The following is a 13593-nucleotide window of genomic DNA, read 5'->3' as shown; positions in this document are numbered from 1 at the left end:
TATTGGCTTAATTAATGGTTCCTTTAGTTTGCCATATTTTTCTTTCATTATACTTTGATCTATATTTATATGTGCTGCGGTTATATAGAATTCAAATTATTGAGAAAGCAGTTTTTAAGACATCTTTGTCTGATCAACTTTCAGGTTCATGCATGGGAAATTTCAGACCAATTGTTACAGATCCGCCAGGATGTGGAATCATGCTATTTTGCTGCACAGACTATGAAAATGAAGATTCAAACCTCATTTTATGAGCTCCCTACAGACTCTCATGCCTCTTTACGAGACTCATTGCTAACCCATATTCAGAACTTGAAAGACTTGTCACCTATCATTGTAACGCAGGTAAATCCTGTGCTTCTGCCTAGGGAAATTTGTAAGCCATTTGGATTTATCAAGTTTATTTTGCTTGATATTGCTGGGCCATATGAAGTAACGTTAACTTTATTACAGACACATTACTGTATTGTAAGTGGATAGAAAGTGTAAATTTTAATCTTTTGTATTTTCAAGTTCATTTGGTTTCAAACTAACATATCAAAATGGGAAAGGTAAGTGTACATTTGAAAGGCATGTTATATGCCCTCTGCTGTTAAAATTGTAGATGGTAAAAATTCTATATCATGCTGGGCAGAGGTATGTGTAGTTTCCTTTTTAAAGAATGTTTCCTGGGTTGGTTGACTGTAAAAACTTCAGGAGTGAAATGATGAGCTAGAACATCTAGCCTTTTCCTTTTAGAGAAAAAATACACTCGAAAGAAAAACTGGAAGTTTTTATGAGTACATTTTCATATGTGTTCTCCACCTGGCATATAAGTGCTCTGGTAGAGGAAGCTTTTGCATAAGGCTTTTTAAAGATGAGAAATAAAGAGGAGGAAATGGTGATCCATTACTGGAGGACTAAGTAATGGATCTGAATGTCGGTAGCTCTGGTCTTTTGGCAAAGTAGAATGTATCTGTCTGTGAAGGTCTATGGTGTTGCCAAATAAAATTAAGTATTGATATTTCCTGGAGAAAAATCTATATTCTTTCTGATATCTTTTGTCATTGCTGTTTTTTTTTTTTAATTTTTAAAGGTTATTCCCAGCAATTTATAGCTAATCCAGAAGAGTTATGTATACTAAACCATATGTATATATGGTTGTAGGGGTGAGGGAAAGAGGAGGATATTAGTCTAGTTGCCCTATTGTTTAGAAGACATTTAATTTCTTTGCTTTCCAATTAACATGGATGGTAACCCTATTTCTGTTCATCTGTTCTATTCATTTGTTTAATCTCTTTTCTTATTCAGCTGGCTTTAGCAATAGCAGACCTTGCCCTACAGATGCCTTCCTGGAAGGGATGTGTACAAACATTGGTGGAAAAGTAAGTAATTCGTACTGACTGTATACCAGCATTTGGAATTACCACTAACCTACACAGGGAAATTTGTTGGCAGTAGTTAGACATTTGACTGTTTCCCGAAACTGTTAGTATATATTCTTAATATTTGTTAGAGAAAATCATTTAAGTTTTACAGATATGTATGTCATGTGGCATATAAAAAGGCTTCATAATTTACACACTCACTCCTCGAATTAAATGAACAGTCTTTTATTGCCTTGTGGCTTATTCCCACTAACTGGAATATCAATAATTTTATAAAAAATATATTCATAGTATTTAGAATTATATTAAAGGTTGTTATGAATATACTTCCTGTCAGGGGGACAGTATTATTCTAGGACTGGGATTGTGACATAGCAAGTTAAGCCATCACCTTAATGCTGGAATCTCATATGGGTGCCAGTTCTTGTCGTGGCTGCTCCACTTGTGATCCAGCTCCCTGCTGATGTGTCTGGGAAAGCAGCTGTCCAGGGCCAAGGTTGAAATCGGGTAATGAAATCCAGGTCCTCCACTTGCGTGGAAATAATCTACTTATTCATTAGCAGTACCTACCAGGATCTGCATTAGCAGGAAGCTGGAGTCAGGAGCGAGAGCCAGGAATCGAACCCAGGGAACTCTAGTTTAAGTCTCCACCGCTAGGCCAAATTCCTGCTTCTGATAGTTTATTTTTTTAAGATAATTTTTTTTAGGCAAATACGTAACTTGAAAAAACTTTTCACAGCATGGATACTTTTTTTTTTTTTTTTTTTTTTTGACAGAGTGGACAGTGAGAGAGAGACAGAGAGAAAGGTCTTCCTTTTTTGCCGTTGGTTCACCCTCCAATAGCCGCCGCCACCAGCGCATTGCACTGATCCGAAGGCAGGAGTCAGGTGCTTTTCCTGGTCTCCCATGCAGGTGCAAGGCCCAAGCACTTGGGCCATCCTCCACTGCACTCCCAGGCCATAGCAGAGAGCTGGCCTGGAAGAGGGGCAACCGGGACAGAATCCGGTGCCCCAAATGGAACTAGAACCCGGTGTGCCGGTGCCTCAAGGTGGAGGATTAGCCTGTTGAGCCACGGCACCGGCCAGCATGGAAACTTAAAGTACAACGTGGCACTGGGTGTTTAGCCGAGCAGTTAAAATGCTGACTAAGACTCCTGTGTCCCACATCAGAGAGTGCCTGAATTTTGTTCCTGGCTCTCTTTCCTGACACTAGGACTTGCTAATAGAGACCCATGGAGGCAGTCTTGATAGCTCAAGTAATTGGGTTCCTGCCACCCAAATGGGAAACCAGGATTGATTTCCTGGTTCCTGACTTTGGCCCAGCCCAGCCCAGCCCTAGGTGTTGTGGGCATTTGGGAGTGAACCAGTGGATGAGAGTTCTTTCTCTGTATCTATCTGTTTCTGTCTCTTTCTCAAATTAGTAAATAAAAACTTCAAGGGGCTGGCATTGTGGTGTAGCAGATAAAGCTGTATGTGAAGCTGGCATCCCATATGGGTGCTGTTTTGAGTCCCAGCTGTTCAGCTCTTTGCTAATGGCCTGGGAAAAGCAGCAGAAGATGGCTCAAGTACTTGGACCCTTACACCCATGTGGGAGACCCGGATGAAGCTCTTGCCTCCTAGCTTGACCTGGCCCAGCCCTGGCCATTGGTGGCCATCTAGGGAGTGAACCAGTGGATGGATGTTCAATCTCTTACTCTCCCTCTCCCTTTCCCTCTCCCTCTCCCCCTCCCCCTTCCTGCCTCTCTGTATGTGTGTGTGTGTCTTTCCTTCTTTCTTTGCAACTCTTTGAAATAAATAAATCTTTAAATAAAAACTTTACAAAGAATTAAAATCAAAGTAGATAATGAATGGGGCTGACACTCTGGCCTCAGAGTCAGCCCTTAAGGCATTCAGATCTGGCTAAAAAGCCCATGAGAGTTTCTCAGGCATGGAAAGCCAAGAAACTATGGCAAAAAAAAAAAAAAAAAAAAAAAAAGAAAGAAAGAAAAGAAAGAAAGAAAGAAATTACCTAAATGAAAGATCTCTGTGAGTGGGATCCCAGTGAAAAGAATGGGCCATCAAAGAAGGAGGTACCTTTCTCTGAAGGGAGGAGAGAACTTTCACTTTGATTATGACCTTGTCCAAGTAAGGTCAGAGTTTGTGAACTCAGGAGGCTTCCATAGCCTTGGCAACTGATGATAAGAGCCCCGGTTGATTACTAACATCATAAATAAGAGTGTCAATTGTTAAATCAACAACAGGAGTCACTGTACACTTATTCCCCATGTAGGATCCCTGTCCTTAATGTGTTGTACAGTGAGAATTAACAGTAAAACTAGTATTCAAACAGTACTTTATACTTTGTGTGTCTGTGTGGGTGTAACTGTTGAAATCTTTACTTAGTATATACAAAGTTGATCTTCTGTATAAAGATAATTAAAAATGAATCTTAATGAAGAATGGGATGGGAGAGGGAGTAAGAGATGGAATGGTTTGAAGGTAGGAAGGTGGTTATGGGGGGAAAACCGCTATAATCCAAAAGTTGTACTTTCGAAATTTGTATTTATTAAATAAAAGTTAAAAAAAAAACTAACAACAACAAAAAATGAATGGGGCTGACGCTGTGGTGTAGTAGGTAAAGCCACCACTTGCAGCACCATGTGGGTGCTGGTTTGAGTCCTGACTGTTCCATTTCTGATCCAGCTCCCTGCTAATGTGCCTGAGAAAGCAGCAGAAGAAAGTCCTAGTCCTTGGACCCCTGCATCCACGTGGGAGACCTGGCAGAAGCTCCTGGCTTTGGCCTGGCCCAGCTCCAGCCATTGTGGAGCTCTGCCTCTTTGTAACTCTGCCTTTCAAACAAACAAATAAATAAATCTAAAAAAAAAAAAAAAAAAAAAAAGTACATAGTAAACACTATGTTTTCTCCTTACTCCTATGTTTTATAAACAACCACTATTCATGATTGGCTATATACTCCTAGACTGTTCTTTAAGAATTTTAAAAATAAAAATAAATAAGTACATATATGGATTGTTTGTTTGTTTGTTTGTTTTGACAAGCAGAGTGGACAGTGAGAGAGACAGAGAGTAAGGTCTTCCTTTGCCGTTGGTTCACCCCCCAATGGCTGCTGCGGCTGGCGCACTGCGCTGATCCGAAGGCAGGAGCCAGGTGCTTTTCCTGGTCTCCCATGGGGTGCAGGGCCAAGGACTTGGGCCATCCTCCACTGCACTCCCGGGCCACAGCAGAGAGCTGGCCTGGAAGAGGGGCAACCGGGACAGAATCCGGCGCCCTGACCGGGGCTGGAACTTGGTGTGCCAGCGCCACAGGTGGAGGATTAGCCTAGTCAGCCACAGCACCAGCCCATATATGTTCTAATATACATACACTTGTGCATTTGTTCATTTAATGTTTCATTTACTTTTTTCACTTAATACATCATGGTCTTTTCATTTTATGACATATATAAATTTCATTATAGTGCACTTCATGTTCCATTGTATGACTGTAACCTTTTTAAAAATTTTTTTTCTACTTTTATTTGAAAGGCAGAAGACTGAGATAGCTCTTTCATCCACTGGCCCACTCCCCAAACGTCCACAACAGCTAGGGTTGGGCCAGGTCAAAGCCAAGAGCCTGGAACTCAATCCAGGCTTCCTTTGTGTATGGCAGGGACCCAGTTATTTGTTCTACTTCTAAGGGTGCACGTCAGTAGGGAGCTGGCTCAGGCAGAGGAGCTGGGACTCAAACCAGACCCTCCAAAATGGGATGCTTGTGGGATACTGGTGTCCTAAAAGTGAAACTCCTGGGTCAAAGATTATACAACTTGAAATGTTGATTGGATGATTTTTCATACCTTTCCAAATGATCAATCTGTATTTTTTCTATCCCCCTTAACAGTCATCAGAATGCTGTTTTTGTTGCTATGAATTATTCTGGTGGTTGCTGTGTATTTTCTAGTGAATAACTGATCCATTTTGACCATTTTCTTTTCCAGATACAGCAATGATGTAACTTCTCTGCCTTTTTTGCTGGAGATCCTTACAGTATTACCTGAAGAAGTACATAGTCGTTCCTTACGAATCGGAGCTAACCGGCGCACAGAAATTATAGAAGATTTGGCCTTCTACTCTAGTACAGTAGTATCTCTATTGGTAAGTTTGAAATATCTAGTTGCGCCCTAGGGGCAGAAAGCTTGGTGGTTATTTTGTAATCTAATTGCATGGTTGTGTGTGTCAAAAAGAAAAAGGCATTTTTCTTTCTGCCTTAATTCCACAACAATTCACAGAAGACTTCTGTGATCCTAAAAGGTGTGGGAATTTCTCTGTGCCAGCAAGCAAGCAATTCTTCATCCTTAAGTCACTTTAATTCTGACACTGTCTACCTGGAAACAGCATCAGATTCCATAGGTTGGATGCTCATTCCCCAAGATTGCCACCATATACTCACTTCCCTCTCTCACACCCCTGACTACCATACACATGTTAGATGCCAGTTGCAAGCTTTACGTTGTTTTACCTATACTTCTGACAGGCTGTAAACCTGCTTCCCATAACCCCTTCTTGGGTTGATTAATTTGAGTGATTCGCAAAACTCAAGGAAACATTTCTGTTTACTGGTTTATAATAAAGGATATTGGAATGATGCAGATGAAGAGGTGCGCAGGGTGAAGTGTGGAAGAAGAGGTGTGGAGCTTCTGTGCCCGCTCCGGGTACTGCCCTCCAAGAACCTCCACAAGTTTGGATGCCCTTTTGGTTTTATTTTTTAAGATTTATTTTACTTATTTGAAAGAGTTACAGAGAGAGAGAGAGAGAGACAGACAGACAGAGAGATCTTCTATCCATTGATTCACTCTCCAAATGGCCGCAGTAACCAGGATTGGGCCAGGCTGAAGCCAGGAGTTAGGCGCTTCTTCGAGGTCTCCCACGTGGGTGCAGGACCCAAGCAGTTGGAGCATCTTTTGCTGCTTTTCCCAGGCCATTAGCAGGGAGCTGGGTTGGAAGTAGAGCAGCTGGAACTCAAACTGGTACTGCTTTACTCGATATGCCACAGTGCTGGTCCCCGGCCTTTTTTTTTTTTTTTTTTTTTTTTAAATTTATTTACTTGAAAATCAGAGTTACACAGAGAGAGAAGGAAAGGCAGAGAGAGAGAGAGATCTTCCATCTTCTGGTTCATTCCCCAGATGGCCGCAACGGCCGGAGCTGTGCCTATCCGAAGCCAGAAGCCAGGAGCTTCTTCCAGGTATCCCACATGGATGCTGCTATCCCAGGCCATAGTATAGAGAGCTGGATCCGAAGAGGAGCAGCCGGGTCTTGAACCGGCACCCATAAGGGATGCCAGCGCTTCAGGCCAGGGCGTTAACCCACTGCACCACAGCGCTGGTGCCTGTCCCCCTCTTGGCTTTTTATGGAGACTTGTTGTGTAGGCATGAATGCTGGTAAACTGGATGGGAAGATCCAGGCAGGCCCGTCTCTTCACATTCTTCAGCATTCCTTTCTCTGGTGTTAGGCGTGACCTCTCTGGATGAGGAAGGTATTATGACTATGGCCTGCCTTGCGAAAGAAGATATGAGCAAGGAAACGTAGACAAAAACCCAAAATATATATGTCATAATATCACATTGTAAAATAGCTCAGTTTGCAAAATGTGGTAATAGTAATACTTTGGCATCTATGTAACATTTTACAATTACAAAATACTTCCAACAACTATTCTTGAGCTTCTGTGTAATCCTCTGAGAATGATACTATCTCCAGTTTATGAATGAGAAATAAACTCTAGAATTATGTGTTAGGTAATTTAGAATTTGAATTTCCAATTATGTATTCCATGCTCTTCTAATTTACGCTACTAACTCTTGTTCTTGATGAAGAACCATGGAAGGGAAGTGTGAATAAACTTAACTTTGTTAAAGAACAGATCCTCTCTTAAAGACAAATTCAAATTTTGTTACTGAGGTGATAGAAGACTTTACTTGACCCTTCAGCAATATCACAACTATACATTAGCTAAAAGCACATTATTTTTTGAAGAAATAAATGTGATTGGTCCCTTTCAATTAGTTGGATTTTTTAATGCTTTAGACCAGGGGTAGGGAATGTCCAATCCCCAGGCCACATAAGGCCTATCAAATCATTTGCTCTGATTCTGCCAAGGCATCTGCAGGTAGGACTCAAAATTCAATAAATTTATAGCAGGCTAATTTTTAAGTTGACAATTTTGTATGGCCAAATGTCCCTTGGCAGGTAAAAGGTTCCCCAGGCTTGCGTTTAGACCACGGATGGTTGGGTGAATGTATGGTCTATAGGTTGGTTGCCCATTTTTGCCAGTGAAGTTTTATTGGAACACAGCTATACCCATTTTTTATGTTTTGTCTATGTCTGTTATTTTGAACTACCTTAGCAGAATTGAGTAGTTTCCAAAAGACTATAGGGCTTGCCAAGCCTGAACTATTTACTGTCTACCCCTTTGCTAAAGAAGTCTATTGGTTCCTGACCCAGGTGGTATTAAATTGATTGTACCCATTTTTGGGTCTTACAGTCTGGCTTACTTTTCTCAGTAATGTGGTTGTAATAGATGATTTTTAGAGGTTTGTTTCAGTACTTCTGTAACATCATAAAATTTTTTGTTTAAAAAATAGTTTTGTTAAAATTATGTTCAGTTTGATGTTAGAAATTAATTGTGAAATTATTCTTTTAAGTTAAATGTATGTTTAATTTTTCAGTTGATCATTTTTTTCAAACAATAGTATCATATAGAATTAGAAAATCTAAATAAACAAATTATATTCAAACCATCTGGTGATCATGTTGTTAACCTTGTGATACATATCCTCTGTGAACATATTTTTTTATGAACATATGTACAGATTTTTTTTTTATATATACAGGCAGAGTAGACAGTGAGAGAGAGAGAGACAGAGATAAAGGTCTTCCTTTGTCGTTGGTTCACCCTCCAATGGCCACCGCGGCTGGTGCGCTGCGGCCAGCGCACCATGCTGATCCGAAGGCCGGAGCCAGGTGCTTCTCCTGGTCTCCCATGGGGTGCAGGGCCCAAGCACTTGGGCCATCCTCCACTGCACTCCCAGGCCATAGCAGAGAGCTGGCCTGGAAGAGGGGCAACCGGGACAGAATCCGGTGCCCCGACCAGGACTAGAACCCGATGTGCTGGCGCCTCAAGGTGGAGGATTAGCCTATTGAGCCGCTGCACCGGCTCCAGATTTTTTTTTTTAACCCAAATGAGATTATACTCAACCTACCCTCCTGTATCCTGCCTTTTTGGGCCATCCACCTATGTCTTTACATTTCAGTAAATGTTTGTATCATCTAATAAGTGCCCAGACCATATTCACATTTTCCCAGTTGGCTTAAAAAAATCATTTCTATGGTTTTTTCCAAATCAATATCTAGTCAAGTACCTTGCCTTATATCAGGTTTTTGTTTTAAAATAAACTTTTAATTCCATTTTCCATAAACTTTTTCTATTTATTTTTTTAAAGAGAGGGAGTCAGAGATCTCCTGTCTAGCTGATTCATTTTTTTAAAGATTTATTTATTTATTTATTTGAAAGTCAGAGTTACACAGAAAGAGGAGAGGTAGAGAGAGAGAGAGGTCTTCCATCTGCTGGTTCACTCCCCCAGATGGCCGCAACGGGTGGAGCTGCACCGATCCGAAGCCAGGAGCTTCCTCTGGGTCTCCCACGCGGGTGCAGGGGCCCAAGGACTTGGGCCATCCTCCACTGCTATCCCGGGCCATAGCAGAGAGCTAGACAGGAAGTGGGGCAGCCGGGTCTCGAACTAGTGCCCACATGGGATGCCGCGCTTCAGGCCAGGGCATTAACCCACTGCGCCACAGCATTCATTTCTTAAATACCCGAAACAGCCAGTGTTTTCCCAGCTCAAATCCAGGAGAGCATGACTCCATCTAGGTCTCCCACATGGGTGGTGGGACCCAAATACCCGAACCATCACCTGCTACCTCCCAGGGTGTGTATTAGGAAGCTGGAATGTAGAGCAGAGCCAGGACTTGAACAAGGAAGGCACTCTTATGTGGCATGCGAGTCTCCTACCCACTGTGTCAATTGCCCATCCCTTATATCAGGTTTTCTTTTCTTCTCTTCTCTTTTCTTTTCTTTTTTTTAAGATTTATTTATTTGACAGGCAGAGTGACAAGGGGTGGGGAGGGAGAAAGAGGTCTTCCATCCACTAGTTCATTCCTTAAATGGCCTCAAAGGCCAGGGATCGTTCAGGCTGAAGCCAGGAGCCTGAAACTCCAACCAGGTCCCCCACATGGGTAGCTGGGGCCCAAATACTTGGACCATCTTCTGCTGCTTTCCTGGTTGCATTAGCAGGTAGCTGTTTCAGGAATGGAGCAACCAGGAGTAAACTAGCATTCTAACATGGCATGTCCCATATGGGATGTCAGTATGCAGGCAGCAGCTTAAGCCACTGCACCACAATGCTGGCCCCTGGCCCCTGGTCCCATCCTCTTCCTTTTTCAGAATGACATGATTTGTTGAAGAGATTGGAACTGATGTTTTAGAAAATATCATACATTCTTGATTTTCTGATTGCCTCTTTGTTTAATGCCCAAGGCATCCAAGTATATAATGAATTCTCTGTACTGCATATACCATTCTTAGAATAATTGAGAAAATAGTTATTCAGATCATTTTCTTTAGGATTTAATTTCCCAGAATCCTGATTGAGAAAAAGAGGGACTTTGTAGATTGATTTTTAAAAGTTAAAACATTAGGGGCCGGCGTTGTGGCACAGAGGGTTAAAGCCTTGGCCTGAAGCGCCGGCATCCCATATGGGCGCCGGTTCAAGTCCCAACTGCTCCTCTTCCGATCCAGCTCTCTGCTGTGACCTGGGATAGCAGTAGAAGATGGCCCAAGTCTTCGGGCCCCTGCATCAGTGTGGCATACCTGGGAGAAGCTCCTGGCTTTTGGCTTCGGATCGGCACAGCTCTGGCCATTGCGTCCATCTGGAGAATGAACCAGCAGATGGAAGACCTCTCTCTCTGTCTCTACCTCTCTTTGTAACTCTTTCAAATAAATAAAATAAATCTTAAAAAAAAAAAAAAAGTTAAACATTAGCATTCATCCTAGGTATGTCATGTTTTGTCTTATCAGAAGATACATGCTTTTCAATTGAATTTCCATTTTCAGGGTTGACTACTGCATTAGGTTTATGATGGTTTGATCCCTCCATTTATAAAATTTTTCTTCTTTGTAATATAATTTGTGTGATAGTAGCTTTTTATTTTTCAAATGTCCAATTTTTTATCAGCCTTTAGTTTTAAATTCCAATTGATAATCTTTAATTACCTTAATGATTACCTTAATCACTAATTCCATTAAAGTTTACAAAATGATGTTTTTCTATTTCTGTCATTCTTTGAACATATCAATTGATTTTTAATTATTTTAAAGATTTTATTCATTTAGTTGAGAGGTAGAGCTACAGACAGTGAGAGGCAGAGACAGAAAGAAAGGTCTTCCTTCCATTGGTTCACTCCCCAAGTGGCCTCAATGGCTGGAGCTGGGCCGATCTGAAGCCAGGAGCCAGGAGCTTCTTCTGGGTCTCCCATGCAGGTGCAGGGTCCCAAGGACTTGGGCCGTGCTCCACTGCTTTCCCAGGCCACAGCAGAGAGCTGACTGGAAGAGGAGCAGCTGGGACTAGAACTGGCGCTCATATGGGATGCTGGCGCCACAGGTGGAGGATTAACTAACCTACTGCGCCATGGCGCTGGCCCCTTTAATTTTTTTTAAAAGTTTTTTATTTCCCATTTTCAAAATATGGATTTTTAAAAAAGATTTATTTGGTTTATTTGAAAAGCAGAGAAAGAGAGGGAGAGAGAGAGAGAGAGATCTTCCATCCACTGGTACACTCCCCAAATGGCTGCACAGCCAGGGCTGGGCCAGGCTAAGCCAGGAGCCAGGAGTTTCTTCTGGGTCTCCCGCGTTGGTGCAGGGGCCCAAGGACTTGGGGACTTGGGCCATCTTCCACTGCTTTTCCCAGGTGCATTAACAGGAAGATGGGTTGGAAGTGGAGTGGCCAGGATTTGAGCCAGTGCCCATATGGGATGCCAACATTGCAGGTGTCTTAACCAGTTATACCACAATGCCAGCCCCCAAATGTAGATTCTTTGTAAAGCTGTCTCAAGTGTCACTCAGTTTTTTTGTTTTTTATTCTGGGTATCTCTTTTTTGAAGTACTGTGGGCTCATGGATTTTTGTTGATTCTGAATTTCCACTAAAATCATTCTTTTGATTCTCAAAATGTCATAACTTTGGTTACCAGAGCACTTCTTTGCTTCCCAACTTGAAAAAATGACTAATGCTCATCTAATTTCTTCCTTACTCCAGATCTGGAATCCTTTGTTCCTTTTATTGTTGGTCTCGACTCAGTCAGGAAAAGAAACCACATTGTTGAATGTGAGAAATTATTAACTATAACAGGATTACAATAATGAGGGATTATTTAGAAAGGAATAAAGAGAACTCTAAATATGGAAATAAAATAGATACAAGGACTAGTCTTAACCCTGTTTGTGAGAGAGCATCCAGTGAAGAAAAAGTCCGTCTTCCCAGGGCGTAGGTCCAGACCTTGCTGGAGAAGACATTGCCACAGCTTGCTGGTGGGTAGCGGAATCACTGGTGTTGCTGCTGTTGGAAATCTGCTTCTCTGGAAGTGCAACAAAGCCCAACATCAGAAGTCTGTCTCCCTAGAGGCCCTGGGCCACAAACTGCCTGGGTGTTGGAATATGGGGAATGCTGCTGGCCATGGTACACCGAGGGCCCTCGAGAAACCCAGGTGTGCAGTAGGAATCTGGTGCTGGAAAAGCTGGTCATTCTTCAGGAGCTAGAGGCGCTTTTGCTCCAAAGTTGTTGGCGAAGGTGGAGGCGTGGTGCAGGCAGCTGCAAGAAGTGGGCCCCAGAGGGCACCGGGAAGCCGGTGCAGGAGAGGCTGCGCGTGGTGCAGGAGGCTGCTGAGCGGGTTCATTGGAAACAGGCAGCAGCGTCCCGCCAGTGTCCTACTGACAAGCCTTCGGTGCCAGCTGACACGGGAAAACTGTTTACAGGCTCCAGATCTGTTTTCACAGAGCAGTCTAATAGGGTGAATTTATAGTTGAGAGGCAATAAATCTGTAACCCGCCACAGTCTTCTGCCATTTAAACTCCTGCAGGGGTGACGTAACAAGCAATTAGAAAATACACAGAGCTACCACAGACTTCATCTGTGTTATGGGTCACAGACTAATTGATCTCAATGACTGTTCTTTCATAGCTCATTGCATCTTTCCCATGCTTTGGCCAGAAGCTTAGCTTGTTGGGGGTTTTTTATGTGGTAAAGTGACCCAGATCTTTCCCAAAAACTCTAAGCCTACAGGCATGCTGCTTTTGTTACTGTTTCTGTAGTTTTCCATTAACCTTTACTATTGGGCATCATTCCAGACTGAGTGCTCCTTGCTTCCGTGGTTTAGAAGCAACCCAGTTTCTTCTTGGTAATTGGTATCAGTCACTTCTGCCTACAGATTAACCTCTTTGCCCTGTTGGTTCAGTGGCATAAGTAGCCCATATTATCCAACGGTGGTCTCATCTTCCGTTCACTGGAATTGTTTTGTGTTTCCTGGTGGAGGCATTCCTTTCTTTGGTTTCAAGGTCTCAAACCAATGGTGTTTAAAGGTGCCTATTACTGTACTTCTTTTGCTCTAATAAAAAATTTTTTTTTAAAGATTTGTTTGAAAGAGTTATGTAGAGAGAAGGGGACACACACACAAACACACACAATCTTCTATCTGCTGATTCACTCCCCAAGTGACTGCAATGGCCTGGGAAAAGCCAGGCTGAAGCCAGGAGCTTGAGCCAGGTCCCTCACATGGGTGGCAGGGGCCCAAGCACTTGGGCCATCTACTGCCTTCCCCGGTGCATTAGTAGGGAGCTGGATTGGAAGTGGAGAAGCCAGAACAAGAACTGGCATGCATATGGGATGCTGGCATCACCAGTTGTAGGTTTACCTGCTGTGCTATAATGCCAGCCCCAGTATCAATTCTTCCATCAGATACTGTGCTATGAGAAATATTATGATCGATAGATGAGGCATCCTGTGGGTCTGTGATTGTAAGTGCTGGCAGAAGTATTACAAGCAGGAATGGGAAATCTATATCCAGAATATAAGTCTATTGCTGTAAGGACTCGTGTGTTTCCTCCTTGATACAAGTTGGCGTAATCAGCCTGTTGTCCACAGAGA

General features: G+C 42.5%; 1 protein-coding gene across 3 annotated transcripts in view; it reads left to right on the top strand.

Annotated features, from left to right (window-relative positions):
• TNPO3 (transportin 3) overlaps positions 1 to 13593 on the top strand; it is a 109841-nt gene that overhangs the window by 31090 nt on the left and 65158 nt on the right. For all 3 annotated transcript variants that reach the window (XM_008258220.5, XM_051848948.3, XM_089328566.1), the window contains 3 exons: positions 145 to 345; positions 1291 to 1364; positions 5340 to 5496. In XM_008258220.5, coding sequence (XP_008256442.2) covers positions 145 to 345; positions 1291 to 1364; positions 5340 to 5496 — 432 coding nt within the window. The remainder of the gene's footprint in view (positions 1 to 144; positions 346 to 1290; positions 1365 to 5339; positions 5497 to 13593) is intronic.

The sequence above is a fragment of the Oryctolagus cuniculus genome, chromosome 3 (assembly GCF_051225735.1).
Source record: "Oryctolagus cuniculus isolate XC-2025 breed Fujian yellow rabbit chromosome 3, ASM5122573v1, whole genome shotgun sequence".
In the NCBI taxonomy this organism is placed as follows: Eukaryota; Metazoa; Chordata; class Mammalia; order Lagomorpha; family Leporidae; genus Oryctolagus; species Oryctolagus cuniculus.
This window is presented reverse-complemented; position numbering and strand designations above follow the sequence as displayed.